At 33.1% G+C, this 20,973-nt stretch overlaps 4 protein-coding genes across 10 annotated transcripts; 2 read left to right on the forward strand and 2 right to left on the reverse strand.

Annotated features, from left to right (window-relative positions):
* Positions 1–1,317: 1,317 nt before the first annotated feature.
* Positions 1,318–3,226, reverse strand: LOC123215544 (transcription factor bHLH137-like). 4 transcript variants are annotated; one of them, XM_044635691.1, is made up of 7 exons: positions 2,761–3,226; positions 2,529–2,657; positions 2,384–2,449; positions 2,222–2,290; positions 2,048–2,134; positions 1,796–1,967; positions 1,318–1,678 (listed from the first exon to the last, which is right to left on the reverse strand). In XM_044635691.1, exons 1-6 carry the CDS (start codon positions 3,028–3,030, stop codon positions 1,809–1,811), a joined length of 780 nt encoding a protein of 259 aa, XP_044491626.1. In that variant the 5' UTR covers positions 3,031–3,226; the 3' UTR covers positions 1,318–1,678; positions 1,796–1,808. The 4 variants fall into 4 exon arrangements, with proteins under 4 accessions (XP_044491626.1, XP_044491627.1, XP_044491625.1 ...); XM_044635692.1 differs by having other exon boundaries at positions 1,796–1,964; positions 2,529–2,660; positions 2,761–3,221; XM_044635690.1 differs by having other exon boundaries at positions 2,529–2,660; positions 2,761–3,221.
* A 3,494-nt stretch (positions 3,227–6,720) lies between these two features.
* Positions 6,721–8,118, forward strand: LOC123215545 (acyl carrier protein 1, chloroplastic-like). Its single transcript, XM_044635694.1, has 4 exons — positions 6,721–6,933; positions 7,329–7,427; positions 7,553–7,675; positions 7,771–8,118. Exons 1-4 carry the CDS (start codon positions 6,865–6,867, stop codon positions 7,897–7,899), a joined length of 420 nt encoding a protein of 139 aa, XP_044491629.1. The 5' UTR covers positions 6,721–6,864; the 3' UTR covers positions 7,900–8,118.
* Positions 8,119–13,913: 5,795 nt separating this feature from the next.
* On the forward strand, positions 13,914–16,942 carry LOC123217637 (serine carboxypeptidase-like 45). Its single transcript, XM_044638723.1, has 10 exons — positions 13,914–14,375; positions 14,481–14,582; positions 14,708–14,803; positions 15,188–15,280; positions 15,379–15,458; positions 15,588–15,869; positions 15,983–16,107; positions 16,206–16,298; positions 16,382–16,499; positions 16,604–16,942. Exons 1-10 carry the CDS (start codon positions 14,120–14,122, stop codon positions 16,751–16,753), a joined length of 1,395 nt encoding a protein of 464 aa, XP_044494658.1. The 5' UTR covers positions 13,914–14,119; the 3' UTR covers positions 16,754–16,942.
* A 52-nt stretch (positions 16,943–16,994) lies between these two features.
* On the reverse strand, positions 16,995–20,003 carry LOC123217638 (protein NEOXANTHIN-DEFICIENT 1-like). 4 transcript variants are annotated; one of them, XM_044638725.1, is made up of 11 exons: positions 19,737–20,003; positions 19,470–19,569; positions 19,279–19,362; positions 19,123–19,186; positions 18,947–18,993; positions 18,279–18,333; positions 18,158–18,196; positions 17,862–18,030; positions 17,668–17,731; positions 17,528–17,584; positions 16,995–17,314 (listed from the first exon to the last, which is right to left on the reverse strand). In XM_044638725.1, exons 2-11 carry the CDS (start codon positions 19,532–19,534, stop codon positions 17,053–17,055), a joined length of 906 nt encoding a protein of 301 aa, XP_044494660.1. In that variant the 5' UTR covers positions 19,535–19,569; positions 19,737–20,003; the 3' UTR covers positions 16,995–17,052. The 4 variants fall into 4 exon arrangements, with proteins under 4 accessions (XP_044494660.1, XP_044494663.1, XP_044494661.1 ...); XM_044638728.1 differs by having other exon boundaries at positions 19,470–19,556; positions 19,735–20,003; XM_044638726.1 differs by having other exon boundaries at positions 19,470–19,566; positions 19,735–20,003.
* Between the last annotated feature and the right edge of the window lie 970 nt (positions 20,004–20,973).

A 20,973-nucleotide genomic window follows, 5' to 3' on the forward strand; every position in this document is an offset into this window, starting at 1 on the left:
AAAATAAATTAAAATTTTATTTTTTTCCTCTTAAACCTTAAAGTTAATAATTTTTCCCCTAGACCAAGTTTTAAAAATCACATTTCCCCTCTAAGATTTAACTTCAATATCTAGCCACTCCCTTTGGCACCATCACCGACAATCTCTTTCTCTCGACGATTTCTCTTCCTTTGATAGTCTCTCTTGGTGACTCTTCTCCCTCGAAGGCGTGCGATGCTTATCTAGGAAGACGAATCATCTTTTCATATGGAGACAAGATTGTCGATCTTGTCTTCCAAGAAAAGTGTCGCACGCCGTCAAAGGGAGAAGAGGCATTGAGGGAGACTATTAGAATAAGAGGAACCATCAAGAAGGAGAGATCTTAAGAGGGAGTAGCCGAATATTGAAGTATAAACTCTAGAGGGCGAATATGATTTTTTAAAACTTGGTCTAAGAGAAAATTATTATTTTTTAAGGTTTAGAGGGAAAATGATATAAAATTTTAAAACTAACAGATTCGGTTAATTTTGATGACCCACGAGTGGGTAAAAATGTTTTTCAAAATTAAAGATTGAAAACTTGAGAAAACATCAATCTTTGGGTAGGAATAAGTCGTTTGGCCTTTTTTTAATCCTTTCATATTGAACATAAGCCATATGTGTTGATTATGTTTTAGGGTTTCTCTAATGGCTCTCATATATGTCACATTTGCAAAATATTTTTTAATAATAATGTTCTATGTACATATTTTTATTACGTAAATGGATATACATGTAATGTGTCATTATATGATTGAGTATTATTTTATCATTTATTCAAAATTATCCAATCACATGATGACAAATCATGTAATATTATATTCAAATAGAACATAAGTTCAAGCTTCCTTCAAAGTTGTTTGAGCTCAATTTGCTTAAGAGTAGTCGAACTCAAGTTTGGCTAAAGTTCAAATCAAATCAAGCTTTAAACATGATTCAGTATTGTAGTTGAGCAAAAAAATAACTAAAATAATACCATTTTGATGTGTATTAATCAAAATGATATTATATTGAATTTTTCTAAGTTTACAAGTTTGATAAGCTAAACATCCCTCAAACTCAAGATATTTAATTCCCAGACTCAAGTTTAAGTTTGTTTAAACTAAATTCGTTTTAGGATTTATTCGATTTGAGCTCAAATAAACTTGAATCAAATCTAACTTTATTTTTTTTAATATCTATTTATGTGCTCAATATAGGTGTATTAATTTCAAAAATGTATGAAATTTTATACACACACAAAGATTGGTTTCATTTTTGTTTGGTATTTTGAAAATATGTAAAAAATTGGTGCATAAAATATTGTTAATTTAACTAATTTTCTGAAAAAGCAATCCTATCCTGTTACAATTTAAATTACACAGCAAGAAATTTATCGTACTCCCCATTACAAGAAAAATCTGACAATTACATTACAACAAACGACTGCAATCTTAGCACTTAGAGAGTGGAATCAAAATTAATCCTTTGATAGAGATAGTGGAGAAACCCTTCAAATTTCAGGACAATATAGTAACAAGTCTGGAATATAGAGAGTTAAATATTTTCACAAGACTTGTTGCTTGGATTTTCAGGACAATATAGAGATAGTAGAGCTTCAAATTTCCATTTTTTCAGGATGATCTCTGCAGGTTCTCTTAATTAATTTTGTTGAAACTTACCTGCAAATAGAAACCAATTCAAATATAGTAAGATATCATATCTATGAGGAAAATTTGGAATTAACAAGACCATACCTAGCTGGAAAATTTAGTGCTTTCTATTTTATTTTAATTTACCTCTAATAAGGGCTCATTTGTCTGAACCAAGGTAATTAACAAGATCGTTTCTCCAGTCAACTGTGCCCCAAAATTGATTGCCATTGTTCTGACAGTGATTAATCATGAAAGTTTGCTCCTGATGAGGTACCTGGAAATTCGGTGGCAATTGAAAATTCAAGCAACAAGTCTTCTGGAATTAAATTCATGAGTAGTTAATCACTAAATATAAATTAATAACTTAAGATAAGATGAAAGAACTGTCTTAATTACCTCCTGGGTAAGTGCGTTTGAGTCAAAGTCCACTTCAAAGTCATTAATGCATACGGGATTTACGGAAGCAAGTTTTGCTGCAAGGAACTGAAGGTCAGAAAGAACATTAGCGGCAGTGGGATACCAAAATAGGTTTAGAAATGAAATCACAATATGTTGATCATCAAGAATGACCTCCACTTGAGTCTGTAGGATTCGGACATAGTTAATTATTTGATCCAGAATGAGAGCCTTCCCGATCATCTGTTATAATCGAGTAAAATGAAAAACTTTTCCGTGACAATTAAATCATGTGATCCTGGTAGTAAAGAAGAAAAAAAACTCCATTTTTGTCACCTTGTCACATCCAGGAACAAGTGATTGCAATAGCTTCATCCTTGCTCTAATTTTCTCTCTCCTTGCCTGCAAAATTTTCATTTAATAAAGAAGAGGATGAATTTTAGAGAAGAGGTTAATTTGTATGGTTTGCAGGTTTATTTACCCTCTCGGCCAGGCTATGACTGTCAGTGGCTTCACCCCTCCTTGCCCTCACATGAACATAACCACTTGGAGGTTCTTCGGGAGCTTTCTTCTGTTTCTTTGGAATACGTTTCGTCCTTCTCTCATCAGCCTTCTTCAAAATAAACGAAATCAAACAGAATAAGCTGATCACATTCACTCAATATCAAAGCATGTTTTTGAAATCAAAATATTATTTGAGTTCCAAAATTTACCCTTCTGTTCTTCCTCTTATTGTCCATTGGGCTTGGCTTATCCGCTCCAGGAATATTGCGGTTTTCGGAATGAGGGGTAGTTTCATGAATTTGAGCATGCAAAGGAATCTCCTGGAGATAACCATGATGATTATTAGGCAGCATTGTTTCAGAAATACAGCTATTAATATTTCCTTCCTCATTGAAGCTGGACATGTTATTCGAGGAGTTTGGCACGAGAACTGAGCCAAGAACAGAAGCAGGATCCTGAACCTGAGAGAAAAATGCCATTTGAGTGATTCAATTTCAATGAAAACCTGGGTGTGAGAGAAAAATTAATTAGATGGATGGTGATAAACACAGTAGAAAGTGGAGATAGTCAATAATGTATCTTTGACGGGAAATATCAATATAGAAAGAGAGAGATAAAGGAAAGTTCAAAGAAAAAAACATGAATTGATGTGATTTCTCCATTGCATTTGAAGAACAGATTTGCGAGCATAATTAACAGGGTTTGATGGCCAAAAGACTTATTCCCACCACAGGTTTGTTGAAACCCTAAATTGATATTTGTCAAGTATTGAAAATTAAAACTCTCATCCATAAACTGTTAAAATAAACATAATCAGCTACTTTTAAAGATAAAATCATCATTTAATCATAATAATATTTTATCTCATTTCTCCCCTTATTTAGGGGAGAAATATACTTTTAATAATGTCAACCCCCCTCAAAATTTAGAAGATTATATTACACCCTATAAAATGCATTCTCTTTTTTCGATGACCACTTTTCTTGATGATTCTATTAATCGACAACCATCTTTTCAGCATCCTCTCCCTCCTTGGTGGTATTTATAGTGCTTATTTCACATTTTTCTAGCTAAAAAATGAGTGAGAGATCTAGATCCCCTACTCATTTTTACGGCTTCATTGACCTTCCTTTTGTGGTTGACGATACCTCGTTGAATAGGAAGGAGAGGGTCAGTTCCTTGACCTTCTCCTTTTCTGATTCATGCATAGGAACGTCAGTGGTTGCTCAATATTTCAGTTGCCTGATTTTTTGCTAGCAACATCAGCTTTCTTCATCAGTTTTGTTGGTCGGCAAGATCAATTCATTAGAGATAAAGGGAGAAGCCACTAGAGATGAAGGGAGAAAATGGTAGATAAGGGTGCAAATATGATGTTTCTAAACTTTAGGGATGATTGGAGATAAAATTTTTGAATAATAGTAAACACTAAGACAAGGGAAAATGCCATTTTTCTTAATAATGTATTCATTCATCTAATTTTGGTTTTTTATGGATATGTACACATAAATGTCAACAAAGGTAAATTAATAATTTGTAATTAGATTAACAGATTTTACTAATTCTAATAATCCAAGTTTAAATTTTTAATATTTAATTAGTACTACTTCGTAATTCAACAAACATTGGGTGCGAATAAGCTTTTTGGCCGGGCGTTGGATTTTCCGGAAAGACAGAATTTCTGATCATATCATGAAATTAGATAGATTACAGACAGTTGACAAGAAATGTTTTAATGTTGTGTCACGTCGTCTACCGATTATAGAAGCTTTAATTACCATCAAATAGACAATAGCTTAATTTGTTAGGTAGTTTAGCAGGTAAATTTACCCATCTAATGGAAGATTTATCAGAATATAAAAGCTTTTTAAAATGTTACACTACAATAAATGTACTTATAGTAGTCTAATCATATATTATATTATATTATATTATATATCAAAAACTTAATTTTTTATTTAAAAAATAAAAAAATTATAATTAACATATCATCATTTTAAAATATATCACAAATATCCTAAAAAATTTTAAAATTTTTATATATATCTCTACTATATTATTATTTCCTTTAAAAAATGTATTAATTCGTATTAGTAAAATATATTGTATTGTATGATAAGTCCATTATATAATATTAATTCAATATACATCATCATATATATCATTTTTTTCATATATTGTATCGTAAAATACTGATAACTATGAATATAATGTAAACTATAAAATTTATTTATTCATTCAAGTCATTTTTTTAATTTTACGTGATTGTTTGTTCAACCTTGTATTACCAGTCTAAATTAATACTCTTTTTCTTTTTAGTCTTAACTTAAAAATTATATTTAAATTAAGTGACATTAACTACACAAGCGAAAAACAAATCACTGCGGGGCGTTTGGTTTGGATAATGTTTTATTACCAAAATAAAAAGATTATCTTAAAGATAGATTACTTAAAAGATTACTGGATATGAATGATTACTATGTTTGATAAAATTTGATAGGTATAAATAATTATTGTATTTGGTTAAAGGTAATAAAAGATTACTAGTAAATTATTTTACTTAAATGCCTTTGAATATAATTATTTTTAAATATTTTTTATATTACTTGTCATATTAATTAAAAATAAATTTATTTTTATCTCAAAAAATTAATAAATAATAATATAATTATAATAAACTCAAGATTATCTTAGTAATCTTTAAATACCTAAGGTGAAGGTGGTAATCAGATTATCACATATATTACCTGTCACATCAGTATTGGTAATAGAATATTACTGTAATATTTTATTACTGACAAAACAAACAAGAGAATAAAAGATAAATTATCAAGATAATCTTAAAAAACTTCAACCAAACACCCCCTTCATGATAAAAATAGATATTATAATATTTTCGTTGATGAGTTTGTTCATGACCAATTGAAATATGCAACTAGGAGTTACGTGCAAGCTAGTTTATATTATTTGTGATAAGAATCAAGAATGACTATGATATTTATTCCAGTTGAAGATAAGTAAGATAAGGACAACAAATAAGCGAAATACAAAATTTTGTATACAATTCGACCCAGTGATTGAAAAGTCCACATCCATACTGTAGCCATGAATGGTTTACAAAGTGTATCCTAAAAAGAAAGTATATTATAGTATCTATGTATGTCTTGCCTTACGGCCTCCCTCCTCTCTCATAGTGATATTTTATACGTATAGGACTTTAAAGAATGGGTTACATTCAAATAGGAATATGGTAAGATTCCTAATTTAAATATGATTTTTAAAATTTATTCATATTCTACTTAAATTATCTTAATTGGGAAAGAAGTAGTTTTCCCTTGTTGTTACAATAATTGAATTCTATGATACAACTCATGACATGATGGATTGCACCAAATTAGGTATATTTCATCGCGAACTCTAATTATATGTGTGCACATTTCTATTATTTGTGTAAACATTATAATGTCGTATCTTCATTTTATTCCTGTGGCAACTAACAGTGTTATTTTTAAGCAATTAGTTTATAATTGAACAGTTGTATTACTCAGAGTTGCTCACATTACCCATTTCCTTCAACTGGACTAAGTGGCTTGAATATTTTCTTTCTGGTTGACTTTGAAGTTACATAGTGCATTTGCTTGAGTCCGAAACATTTGTAGTTTATATTACTTCTTTGTGTTCTTTCTATTTGCAAGATAGCTCCGTGGTTCAAATTGTGAAATATGATTCTTTTAAAGGGTTCTTGAAAGGAGTTCAAAACCAACAATGGAGAGATTTCAGCTCATTACTCAAGTAGAGCTTGAACAAGTCAAACAGAATGTTCATATCATTCCATATTCAAACACATCACCCGAAAAATTAGAATTTTGAGAATTAATTTTGTAAATAGAAAGTGTTTGTTTTGTTTTTTCAAATGTCATATTTTTAATTGACAGTGTATTTGCTTTAGTAATTTGATTTTAGTTGAATCAATCCATGTATGTAGTCTAAGAGGGATCTCAGTTGAAAATTCATGATTTTAGTAATGGAGACTTGAGCGTAGCCAGACAGGCTAAGAAAGATTTCGCACAATGTGTGGCAGTCTATCCACTCATTTATACCAAGTCAAATATCGTCCACTCCTCTCCCTACAAGATTCCAAAAACCAACCCACTTGGATCACCTTAAAGCTTGAACATGCTTAACTTCAGTAAGAGGATAAACCCCAACAACTGTTCTATCATTTCATATTAACATTTTGTGTTTTCTGCTTCACAAATTACTTTTACTTTACTGTTTAGCTCTTATCTTTCATGTTTCTCTGAGCTTGAGTTCCAATGGCTGCTTTCTCTGCAACTTCTGTTACCTTAGCATCTTCACTCAAGCTCTTCCAGAGGAATAATGTGGTAAGTTGCTCATGCTACATTTATATTTTCATGATTAATTTGCTCTCTTGCTACTGGGTTACGTTCTTCATTCTGCTTCAGCTAGTTGGCTTCTTATTTTTGTTCCATTGTTGGAATTTTAAGCCTGCTGGTTAATTAATTTGTTATGTACTATGAGAGGTCTACCAGAATGTGGTTCTTCTATACTTTTAGAATAATTGAATCGAAGTAGCAGTAATTTTAAGATGATGCTTCTTATATGTTCCAAATGCCTCTGTAAATGACTAATACAAACTTAAAAAGTTCCGTTTTTTTTAATTGTTTGCGTCATGTAAATGAAGTTCAAAAGCTTTCAAAGTAGCAGCTGCAAATGCGGGTTTTCGTAGGATGCTAAATGTTAAAATAATTTTATGCAGATAACCGAAAGGACTTCAAATCTGAAGATGGTTACAGTAGGATGGAGAAAGAACAGCTTCCCTTCTTTGAAGACAAATAGCTTCCGTGTCTCCTGCGCTGTAAAATCACTTTCCAATTCAATTTCAGTAATCTTAACAAATGCAATAAACCACCAAAAAACTATTTACAGAAGTAGAGATGCATGTCAATTTGTGCTGACAATGCTTGTAAATATATGTGGCAGGCCAAGCCCGAGACGGTGCAGAAAGTCTGTGATATAGTGAAGAAACAGCTTGCATTGCCTAGTGAGACACAGCTCACCCCAGAATCCAAGTTCGTGGACCTCGGTGCTGATTCCCTGGACACGGTACATCGAAACGAAATATTTTTCTTGATGTTTTGCTAAATTTGATGATCTAATTTAAAAGTGCTGTACGATTGATAATATTAATGTAAATGCAGGTGGAAATAGTAATGAGTTTGGAGGAAGAATTTGACATTAGTGTAGAGGAGGAAAGTTCCCAAAACATCACAACTGTCCAAGAGGCAGCTGATTTGATACAGAAGCTTGTGGAAAAGAAGGCAGCTTAAAGAAAGAAAGACATAAGATCCAACTGACAAGAGGGTACACGTAGTGAACTGCTGTTAGTTCATTTTGCTTTCTTCTGTAATTGTTGAAATCCATAACTCCCATTTTGGTTAGAACAGAAATGATGGATTTGTGTTAGCTTAAACATTCTTTTGTGATTCTGAATATGCCAAGTTTGTTTCGAATGACAGTCATCAATGGCAAATTAGTGCTTTGGTTTACACATAAAGCATCCAGATTAGGCATGGCCGCTTGTATCAAGTGCCCCATACCACAGGTAACTTCAGGAAATAGTTGGCCGCAATGTGAGGAGATTTGGAAAGGCCAGATGCTTGGAAATTATTCCTGCTCACCCAAAGTCAGTTCCATTGCTAAGGCCACTGGATGTTTCTTGGCCAATTACATCAGCTCAGAAAAATATTACAAGCTCAATAAAATCTCTCTCCTTACAAGCTTTCCAGATTTAAAAGAACAAATGGTTAAAATGTGAGAAACTTACCTAATCAAGGGTAAACGCATAAGCTCGATTTAGTTGTTTTGAGTGTCTCATCAAAAGCGACTTAACAATATTTATCAAAATCAAATAATTGATTACATACTTAAGATTTTACATCGGTTATTAATGAATTGCCCTAATTATTTAATTGCCCACTTGAACAACCAAAGGATCCAGCATGTCGTTCAAATAGAAGATAAACATATAATTTAAAGATATTGAAAGAAAGGAAATATAGATGTCATTAGAGATCATAATACATAACTTGGATCATAATATAGATGTCATTGGTATGATGGAGATCCCTTTGACAGTGATAATGGGGGGCCTCCTAAGAGTAAAGATCTTGAATTTGGAATCTGGTGCTGTGATTGTAGATGATTCTGTTAGAGTCTGGTCACATCACAAAATGAATTTGATAGTTGTAGAAAGGTACATATTTGCTTATTGAAAAATGAAATTCCAATCCCTTTTCACTTTTGTAGTCTCGTTGATTCCATCACATTTGTGTACCCATACACCAATCTAATTTTCTTTGTTGCAGGTATATTTTTTTTCTTTGTAGTAGGCGCCAGTTTGGACTCCCAGGTCCTTCTCTTCTTGAAATTGATGTAGATGAGAGACCTGAAGATGGGACTTTGGCATCTTCTTTGATGGTGAGGCTGCAGTCTGCAAATGATTTTCACCCTGCTTACCATCTCTGAATTGGTGATGCCAATCCTCATCTACATCCTCTGTGGCAGCCTTGTTTTATCGTAGGACAAATGAGCATGATTTTGCCGTCAAAACATAAACAAACCTTTACCCTAACCCACTTCTGGTAAAATTATAATACATAATAAAGATTGATTCAATAGACACTCAAGTTGGAAAAGGAACAGTCAGGTCATACTTGGTAGCTCCGGGTGAGACTAGAGAGATCCTGTGAGCACTTGTTTTTGAGTCCCATAAACAACCCATTATAGCTAGCTATTGCCTTTTCCCTTAAATGGCCAGTAAGCCGAAGAGGATTTTGAAATTAACTGATACAGTTAAAGCATATAAAGAAGACTACCAGAAGGTTAAAAATGGATTTTGTAAGAAAGTAAAGAATACTATTTAAATAGACTCATCTTACGTATGGAAATAGTATCAGCTTGTATAAACTTGTACTGATGTGGCACAGGCATGGCTGACCATGAGGAAATGGTCAATAATCGGGTTGTCAAAAGGATCATCTATGACTGAAAAACAAGAATGCTAATCACAGTGACCATCATGTCGATATCTACTGAAGCTGGGGATACCCAAATGATTTTAATGGAGAAACTATGAAATGAAGCAGATGGTCTTAAAAGTCGACGGGGGAACTCAGAAAATTCCTGCTTTCATTATTAACTGAACCAACCCAAAAACATATGCAACGTTTTAGATAAGTTATTGCCTCCTGAGATGGAGATGGAGATGGGTGAAATTGAAATTCTTCAGTGAAATGGCATTATTATGCTTGTTAAGTGGAGCCCATTATGCAACGTTTCACCTTTTGCTCACAAATGCAATTTTTAATTTTACAGAAGTTTACTGGGAGAGTAAATGGAAGAAGAAGAAAACAATACGGCTTTGCAATTGTGGTAATTAACAGGGAGATTGGATGTAAGTAGAAGAAAGTAATAATAATATTATGTATATTTATTTTAGGTATATAATTATGTATATATTTAGATGTATCATAATATGATTGAATGTTATTTTATTTTTAATTCGAAATTATTCAATTATCTGATGACATATATAAGTGTTAAAATTATGTGAATCCACTATAGTTTTATTGATATTAAAAATTAAAATTTTAACTTATCTAATTTAATAATTGTGAGGTTGTTTATTGAATCTAAGATTTTATTTGTTTCGGCCTTTAAAAGACAATATGATTCGGATGGAATTTCTGATTTAAAAAAAAAAAAAAATTATGAAGAGATTACTTGAAGGGAGATATGGTTTTATGGTTTTGAAGGACGGAGAGGAGGCAGTAATTGTTGAAATTGAGGGAAGAGTTGTTGAGGTAGGATGGGTAAAACAACATCTTCATTTATAGAAATATTTAAACTTATAGTATTAATATTTAAACTTTAAAAGTCAATTATAAAGGGTATATTTGTCTTTTCCATATTTATCCTAAAATTTAATTAAATTTAAACATGACAGAAAGTGGAAAAATATTGTTTTTAAAGTTTTAGGCTGGGAAAGTTTATTCAACTGAAAAAAGGGGTGGTCCAAGTGGTTTTAGCTATTAAGGGGACAAATAGATTAAGTCCTGGAAGAGGGTTTTGTCATTTGTGAAATGGAAGGTTGTAAATTGGGCGTTAAAAGACTGGAATCTGTAGATAAAGCTTTTGTAAGAGGTCTCTCTATTTCTATAACAAGTCTCTTTCACACTGTCAATGGCACTTAGCACGCGTAGAGCTCTTTCTCTCTTAGCTTCAAATAAATTAAAGACAAAATAATGTCAAAGTAATTTGAAGATATGCAGATGGCTGATGAACATGTGCCCTGTTCAATTATAATATCAATAGTCACCTTTAAAGAAAGACACTAAAATTCTGAAGGCCATTTTGACCTAATCGCTCTTAATTATCTTACATTTTCTTCAGTTTCTTTTACTCACTTGGACCTTCAATATTCATTAAAATATTAACCCCAACATACACCTTTCTTTACTTATTGAAATTTTCCAGTCACTCTTCCCCACTACATTTTCTTTTATTATCCACCATTTGAATACATGAATAAACCCTAGTTGGGTATAAGGATATTGCCTCCTTTTGATTATTTTTTTTCCTTGTTATTATGACACTGTAATGATGACAATCAATTATGTTTTTAAGTGCAACTTCCTGTTGATAGATATATACTTGATCTATATCTTCTCTTGATCTTCTTCTTCTTTGTTCTTGCATTTGTGAAAGTTAGTTGAGATGGGCCACCGCCGGAAAGCCAAACAGTGGAGATTGAAGGGTTTCAAAGATGAGAAATGATATACATATATAGCTTCTGCCTTTTGTCTGCGGGTAAAAAAATAATAATAATAATAACAGTTCCATGCCATAGTCTTCTTCATGATGAAAATATATTCTAAAAACATGCTCAAGTGGGAATCATTTCCCCTTGACCCCAATGTCAGACAAAAGAAACCCACCTAATCCTATCTCCATGCTAAATAACTGGTCCCGTTTTTCAAGTTTAAAATCTTCAAAATTTTTCATACCGAGAAAAACCCAGTTCCAGATGCAGTTTATCTTCTAGTTCACTTCGTCTAGGCATTCAATCTGAATAGGGTATCTGTGAGTTGAGAAGTTGTAACTTCTACCACTAAATCTGATAGCTGAAAATGTATTCAGCAGAAAAAAAAAAATCTAATGGATGAAAATGGGTATAAAAAGTCTATTACCTATTGAAAAGTTGCGTAGCTTTTTCCCCCTGTAATTTTAAATATAATCATATAAATTATAATACAGGTTGGACTTGGAGGAAAAAACAAAAGATGGAACTTTAAATTAGCTTCCATTTCAAGCCTCTTAAAAAGCTACCTCTTATATATTACATGGGCTTCATCTGCTTTCTCATTGCACATTTTCCAATCACATATTCTCCAACTAGCCCTACCATCATATTAATTCAAATATGAAATGCCCATTTCTTATTTTTCTCTTCTTCTTTTTTCCTCCAAAAGTTATAAACATTTAAATTGTACTTGCCCTTGCTCTTAATTTGTAATACATAAATTTTGTGGGACTGCCTAAGTTTTCTTTTTTTTTTTTTCCTTTCCTTACGTTTGGAAGTTAAAGAAAAATGAGAGTTAACCTAGCTGTGAAGAAACAATTAAAAACATAGAATAACTATTAAATTTTGTCGCTAATGGCAGCCTATGAAAAGAAACAAAAAAGAAAAGCCAATCTCGCAGCCATATGGGGTGCTTGATAGGCACTGATAATATACATTAATTAGAAGTTTAATGCCATTTGAATCCGAACGCTCACCAAATATTGTCTGAACCAATTGGTCTATCAACTGTCTTAATATAGAGAGAAAAAAGATATTCTCTAATAAGTACACACAATCTTGATTTCTTGATGTTGAGAGGAGAAATATATAAAAGAATTGAAATAAAAAGTCTTGGATTTAAAAATGAGTCAGGACCTGCATATTCCATTGTTATCAATATCAGAAAGATTCACATGCTTGTATATATCTGGAATCCACCATTTCAGATCTTCTTTTTTATATTTTCTGTTTAAGAATCTAAACATGCATAACGCCAGTCAGTCATCTTTTTTATTTAATGCATATCCCCATACATTGATGCCCATTAATAGGTAATGCAAAATCTCTATTATTGTTCAGGTGAAGAACAACAATTATATTATAATTTAATTAACCAGAGGGGAGATAAAAAGGAGTAACTTTTATGAAAATGCCTTCTGCCATCTGCCATCTGCTGCTTTCAACTGGGAAACAATGCCCAGTTTTCTTGGTTAATAGGCCCCATTTGAGAGTGAAAGTTATAGAGACTTTTGCTTACTCGTGAAGGTGATGACTTGAGTACGAAGAAACAGTCTATACAGTTTTATTACTGTAGCAGAAATCTGACAAAATGGAAACTCGGACAAGTCAAACAAAGCTAAAGATTCTATTTAAGTGAAACTATATACCACAAACCTGCATCAAATACTTCTTTCTCTTTCACTAAAATACTGTAAATCTGCAAGACCACGCCAATACAAAGATTCAATTTTCATCTTCATTTACTGTATTCAACTTAGTTTCTTCCAATTAAGCCAAGTGGGCTCACCAAAAATAAAATTAATATTATGGAAATATCTGATAATCTTCCTTGAGTCACTTCTATGTCTACAGAAGAGCCAAAAATTCCATAGAAGACATGGGAAAACAAAGATATATATGATTTGGGCAATTCGGGGTTAGTAATCAACTCAGAAGCTTGTCCTTTATGGGAAAACAGAAAAGCATGGTTCGTCATTAACCATTCTTTTTCCCAACACCTTTTTTGAAAACGGAAACAATTTAGTTTTGAAAATTTTACTGAGAGATATAATAATTGCGGTAGTTGAGTTCCCAATGTAAAATTTAAAAAATAACTATTTAAAATACCTTTCTTCTAATTTTTGTAAAGCAAGTAGGTTTTTTTTTTTATCTGTAAAGCACCTTTCCGAGGAGAACAGAGCGGTAAACAACACATTGGATAGTACCAATTTTGATGGAAAATGGAATGGTAATGAGTATAATTTGGCTTATTTCCATCAGAGTATATCACAAAAATCAAAAGCACAGAAGTTCTGTAACTTCCGTGAGCAAATTCTGAATCAAAAGCACATTCTCTCTTTTCATCCTCAAGCCACGGTCACCCACCATTTGGTGACTGACCCAGTTCAGTATTATCTGACACTCTGAGAAAAAAACAGGGAAAAAAAAAATCATAATCTGAGTTCTGAGATATTAATTTCACATGTATTTCAGCTCCAACTCAAGTGTGAATAATAATAAAAGTCTTTCCCTTAAAGAATCAAAAGTTAGAAATGTTATAATTAAAGTAACAAAATCACGTTGCTTTATTATTATATAGTCCCCTCCCTGCGAGACTTCAACTAAGCTCTTTTTTTTTTCTCTTGTTCTCCTTGAAGGCACATTCTTTGTCCTTCTAGCCTCTTTATTCTCTACTGTAAAAAGCCATGTCTTCTCTACACCGGAAAATCGTAGCATTGGCTGCAATTTTGCTCCAGATATGCTTTTGCATACGAGTGGAGTGCAGTCCTTCTGTTCATTTTGACAGAATCACTTGGTTGCCGGGCCAATCCCCAGTCGGCTTTCAACAATATTCTGGTTATGTGACCGTTGATGAGAAGAAACAGAGAGCTCTGTTTTACTACTTTGCTGAAGCCGAAATGGACCCTGCTTCCAAGCCACTTGTTATCTGGCTTAATGGAGGTAAAAAATTCTCACTTCATCATAAATACAACACAAAAATAACACTAATTTTGCTGTTTTTATTTTCCTTTCCTTTCATTGCTTGCTCTTGAGCCTTTTTTGCAGGTCCTGGTTGCTCTTCTCTGGGAGTTGGGGCTTTTTCTGAAAATGGGCCATTTAGACCCAGTGGGGAGGTGTTGGTCGGGAATGAATATAGTTGGAATAGAGGTAATATAATTTACACTTACAATCAAACATTCAGAAGAGTTAAAATTCTTATTTTTCCTTTTTGTTACTGTGTTGCTTACAAAGAAGCTAAAGTGCTGATCTTTAACATGCTCATTGTTCTGCAGAAGCTAATATGTTATATTTGGAGACTCCAATTGGAGTTGGGTTCTCTTATTCAACAGACACTTCCTCGTATGAAGGCGTTAATGACAAGATTACTGGTATTTGTCACCTTTTCAATGCTCATAAGTTCATTTCTTTTTCCTTGCAAAATTTTTCTTCTGGGAGTTTTTTCGGAAAAGAAACTAAATTTAATGCTGGATGTTCAGGTCAACTTTTTCTTTTCCATCAATGGACTTCTCTTAATTTCAGGATTGCCTTTTTTTTTTTTCTTTTGTCAATCCTTTTGAATATTAAAAAAAAAAATTGCAGGCTGTAATATTTCATCATGTTCTTGGCCCTAGAATGATGATTACTTTACTGTTATACAATGTTCTATGCTTCCTGTGCTTGTTTTGGTGTTTTCTTTCTGATTTGACAATAAGTTGACCTTTACAGGCCTCATTCAACTCTCTGAAACATTGTTTTTGTCTTTGTGATTAAAGCAAGGGACAATATGATGTTCTTGCAAAACTGGTTTGTAAAATTTCCTCAATACAGAAACAGAAGTTTGTTCATCACAGGAGAGAGCTATGCTGGTAATTTTTTCTTTTCTTCCAGAAGTAATCTTTTCTTTTTTCAATCTAAACATTGATTTTGAGACTGAGATTTATTTAAATTTTCTATCTATAACTAGGCCATTATATACCTCAACTGGCTCAACTTATGCTTGAGTTCAACAAGAAGGAGAAGTTGTTCAATTTGAAAGGAATTGCTGTGAGTATTCAAATAAAAAGATTTTGAATCTTTCATCTTTACTAGTAATTTCTCTAAATTCTAACTTCTTGATTTCTTCTCTTTGATCTAAAATACCTTCTGAACCTCCACACCTCCGCTTAATTGCAGCTGGGGAATCCAGTTTTGGAGTTTGCCACAGATTTCAATTCGCGGGCTGAATATTTTTGGTCTCATGGACTGATATCTGATTCCACGTACACAATGTTCACATCTTTCTGCAACTATTCGCGATATGTAAGTGAATATTACAGAGGCACTGTCTCCCCCATTTGTTCAAGGGTAATGAGCCAAGTGAGTAGAGAAACCAGTAGATTTGTTGACAAGTATGATGTCACTCTTGATGTTTGTATATCATCTGTGCTCTCACAATCCAAAGTCCTAACTCCCAAGGTACCATTTATTATTTGTATACTGATCTATCATTTATGAATTGCGTTTCACCTTTTAACTGAACCACATCCAAATTTCTTAACAAGTTTCTCTGCAATCGTTTTGCTCCACAGCAAATGGGTGAAAGAATAGATGTATGTGTGGAAGATGAAACTGTTAATTATCTTAACAGGAAAGATGTGCAGCTGGCTCTACATGCACGCCTTGTAGGAGTCCGTCGTTGGGACGTTTGCAGCAAGTAATTCTCCACTGCTGAAATCAGTTTCTACAATTCTTTTGCAGTTCATTGTTTTAGCTGTTATGTCTAATTATTGTCTCTCCACCATACCATTACAGCATCCTGGACTATGAGCTACTTGACCTGGAGATACCAACAATCACAATTGTTAGACAACTTATCGAGGCTGGAATCCCAGTTTTGGTGTACAGGTACATATTCCTAGCCTTGAAGTTTACTCTAAAATTATATCAAGTGTTGTAGAAATGATACAGATTGATGTGTTAAATTGCAGCGGAGACCAAGATTCTGTCATCCCACTGACTGGAAGTCGAAAATTAGTAAACGGTCTGGCAAAACAATTGAATCTCAGCACCACTGTACCTTACAGGGTTTGGTTTGAGGGGCAGCAGGTAAATCATATATACTAAAAATTCAAGAAGATGATGGTAGTTTTATCAGAGAAGTGTGATTAATATGACAGACTTGTTTTTTTTTTCCTTGTCCCCATCGCCAGGTTGGTGGATGGACCCAAGTTTATGGTAATATCCTATCATTTGCCACCATTAGAGGAGCATCCCATGAAGCTCCGTTCTCTCAACCTGAGCGATCACTTGTGCTTTTTAAGGCATTTTTAGATGGCCAGCCTCTACCAGAAGCATTCTGATTTGCTTATCAGGTGGGAATACAAATTGGGATTGTAAGGAAGTTCGATTGCTAAAAAGGCAACTGTTAATCTTCTGAGAGAAATTGCATTTGTTTGTTCCTTGTTTACCAGGTCTGTAATTGTTCATGCTATGGATGTAGAAAAATTTTGTAAAAATTTCAGAGAAAGGAAAAATGTGCTCTTTGTTAACTTCTAATGTTTTATCATAGCATAACTTATCCAAATAACTGGTCAGCCCACAAATGTCAACTTCAGGGAATTTTATAAACAACATCAAGAATTAGGCAGTACAAGAATGATCAAGAAGAAACTTTTAAAGAACTTTTTGAGCAATTGGCGACAACAATAGGAGCTTCAACTCGCATTTTCAAACAATTGAATTCTAAAGCTATTATTGGCCTTGATAACATCACAGATATGCTCAACTTATGTTCATTATCTACCAGTTCTTCAGTGGCAGAGTTTGCTGTTAGGTGAGCATGGAGGTGCAAGCTTTTACCAGTGTCCTCTTTAGGTGGAAAAGATGGCCCTGAAACTTTTACTGGCTCCACCATTCTCACCCTGTATTGTTTCAGAAATCATTTCATTCACTGAAGTCAACCCAGATTAAAATTACAGAAATCTTTTTTTTTTTTCCCAATTGGGGTTTCTCTTTAGAAGAACATAAAAATTAGAACTCAAAAGGTCTGTCACAATAAAGTTAAACATTCACATGAACTAGTGGGAAAAACTGAAATTTCCTTTATAATAAGAAGGGTTTTGTAACATAAATACCTGCAATCAATATGGCAAGAATACTTTAAAATGTTTGGAATATACTCCGAATGGCCACTGCAGTTGAAAGCATAGAATTTTACCACTGTTACAAAGTGCAACTCTTTGTCCTATAACCAACAAATCGGGCAAAATTTTACCTAAAACTTGGCAGTGACATTTTGATTGCAAGCCCTGCCCTCTTGTTGAATTTCGGTGCAGGCCCTATCACCAAGCTCGAAAGCAGAAAAATATACAGTGCCATCAATAATAAGAAGGATGAAACTTCATACAAAAATAAAGATAAATGCAGAGAATACAGTTCTTCAACATATTCAGTAAAATTCAAGATTACCTGTAGCTGAAAATTTAATGTTACAAAAATCTTCAGCAGCACCACCCTTGATTTCGCTCACTTGTAAATCCATGAAATCCTTTGGAAAGTATGTCTTAGTTGTACCCAAACCAATGTTCAGAAAGTTCCTGAATTTACACTTTGGTTGCCCTTGAACTGCATTGATTCGCTATTCCAAGCATTAAAACAGAACGTTAGAACTGCCCTTGGTTGAAGTAATCTTACTTTCCTTAGCCATGCCAATTAATTTTAAAATTGAAGAGCCATAATAAGGAAGATGTAGATCAAAGCTTTACCTTAGTAAACCTTGCAACCTGACTTGGAAGCCCTACGTACTGCAAGAGAAGGCAAAATATATAAAGATAATAAATAAGATAGTACTGCAAATTAACTTCAAAAGCATTGGCGACCTCCCACCTTTCGTCCATGATCACAAGCTTCATCACTGTTCACAAGCACCCTAGCAGCCCATCTGTTGCAAAAGAAATGAGTCTGACAATCATTTATTTAGAGGAATGAGAAATGTTTAAGGTTTAGCTGCACAGCCCATTGACCTCCTAGTCATAGTTTACAAATTAAACTAGAAAAAAGATGTAACTTATATTACTCTGAAAAGTGCTTCCCATCAGCCAATTGTAAAGCCCCACATCATTACAGACAATATCTAATTGGTTCCATACACATGCTTCATTGCAACAAAGATTTTCTCTACTACTAAAGCTCTGGCAGCTAGGCCCGCTGATAAGAAAAGCAAATGAATCTGGTGGTTCATAAAAAAATTGGATTCTATGTTTTTTTCCATGCATAAATCTGATTTGACTAACCCACTCACTCAGACAACAGCAACTTGACAAATAATATAATAAACACATGAGACATTCAAGATTAGGAACTGTTAACCAGAGGAGCTGTATTACAGTTCATGAGGGTTTTCAGGTTCATGAATAACCTCATGAACCTGACTTGTTAACATTGAAAGCTCTGTGTACTATTTTAGAAAATTAATGGTGCATTTATCTCAAAACATGTTGAACCAAGTGTCATAAGTTTTAGGGCTAAATAGAAAGAGAGGATAAAGATCATACGCGCAAGATGTTGGGGGATTCCACACGATTCCTGCAATCACCACAAGCTGGTGAACAAGAAACACGCACAAGGATAAAAAGTTAAGAACGATTGTGACTGAATGAATTAACTTGAAGCACGTATACCATGCTTTTTTCTATAATGCTAATGAGTGGCTGAGATGAAAGTGTAGGACCTCATCAAATGCCCCAGCTGGACTGTCCTCATAGCTAGCGAGGAAAAAGCCACCAAGAGTGTATCTGCAGTACATAAACTCAGGTTTGTGTAACAAACATGAAACTGTTAAACCTCACTAATCAATCCCACAACTTTGAAGTAAAGTATTGAGTACCCAAATGCTTCAACTAATCTCAACTCCTTTGGGATGAATGGTCGAGCAGTTTCTGCTTTCACAAGATGAAGCTGGTATAGTGCACTGAAATAAAAGAAAAAATAAATAATTTTAACAAAATGACCAGCTTATTATAAATGTGATGGTGAATAACTGAAGTCGTGGAGGAAAACGTAGAAAACTACACTTGCCTGCCTTTAAATATCCACGGAGGCTTGCCATAGCCAGATGAACATTTTGTTTCTCCAACTTCCATAGACTTTAGATGTGCTTGAATACTACTAATTTCTTAAAAGACAAGATTCAAAGATGCCAAAATGATCTCAATTAGATGCATCCAAACTTAAGTGGGCTTAAGTAAATTCCAAATTTCTATCAAGAATTAGACTTGCAAGCATGATCTGTGGTTCATATCCTTCACTATGTGCCAACCAACAGAGGAAAAAAACGAATTACCTTATAGTAGGAATGTTAAAAGCAAGCTTTTAGTTGGGCTTGAAGCAGTTTCCAAAGAAGAAGAAGAAGAAAGAGTAGAGTTACATGTAAATAAAATGATAGAAATTAGAACAGGTATGAAAGAAAGAAGGAAAGTAAATTATGAGGAGGAACCGACAGAGATGGCGGGTGGGGTGGTGAGTGAAGCACAGAGTATTGGAAGGAGTGGATAAACTTTACCTATACATCCAACCAATCCTTTAAGTTTGGCGCCAACTGAATATAGCGGTGGCACTGTACTATTTGTTATTCTCTATCTACTACTGCTTTCCTCATCCTGAATTTAATTTTTCCATAAAATGTTTTATTATTATTCCTTCTGATTCGTGTATATACATGACTGAGACTGACGCAAACATGTGCGGCTTGTTGGCAACCAGGTAAGGCATGTTAATGGAATCCGGTTGCTTTCAATTTTCTATTCAAACTTAATTTCAGTGTCCAATAATTAATTCCACCTTTTCCCATCCATAGAATATTGTGCAAAACTTGGTTATTTTATATTAAAATTTTTTAAGCTGATTTAATATTTTAATATTAATTCCATCCACGTTTTTCAAGAACAAAACGTTCCTTTCAGAGTTCAACCGATACATATCTTTTATCTAACAGTTATGTTAAGCCCATTATTTACACTCTTGAGAGAGAGAAATACTTGTGTTTAATTTTTTATATCAGCTTTTATGAGATATTATTGTTCAATATTTTCTATATTTAAACTTAGTTGAACAAAGTTTTAGATAAACTACTGTATTAGACACAATCCTGAATCAATTAATATAATTGAGTGAAATCTCATATAACTATTATAAAAAATAGATTATTTATGAGTAAAATTTCAAATTCATTACTTGAAGAAATAGACGTAAGAATATTAAAAGAGAAATTTTTGAACCATTATAAATCTTGAGCTTTTTCATCCTTTACTCTGTATTTATGTTTATTATTTGTGTTTGAGTATATTGTTGAAATTACTTGTGTGATTGTTTTTTAATTAAATACTTTGTTTAAAAGATTTTATTTGTTTTAAATTTTAAATAATTTTATTCACCTCCTTCAACATTCTTAAAATTTATTCATAACAAATTTTACTAAAGTAATATTTTTTTAAACATTTAAGTCAATTCAGATTACTTTTATGTTAACTTTAATACTATTTAATTTAATTTTGAATCATATTAAATTGATCTAAAATAAATT

This window comes from Mangifera indica, chromosome 5, assembly GCF_011075055.1.
Source record: "Mangifera indica cultivar Alphonso chromosome 5, CATAS_Mindica_2.1, whole genome shotgun sequence".
NCBI lineage: Eukaryota > Viridiplantae > Streptophyta > Magnoliopsida > Sapindales > Anacardiaceae > Mangifera > Mangifera indica.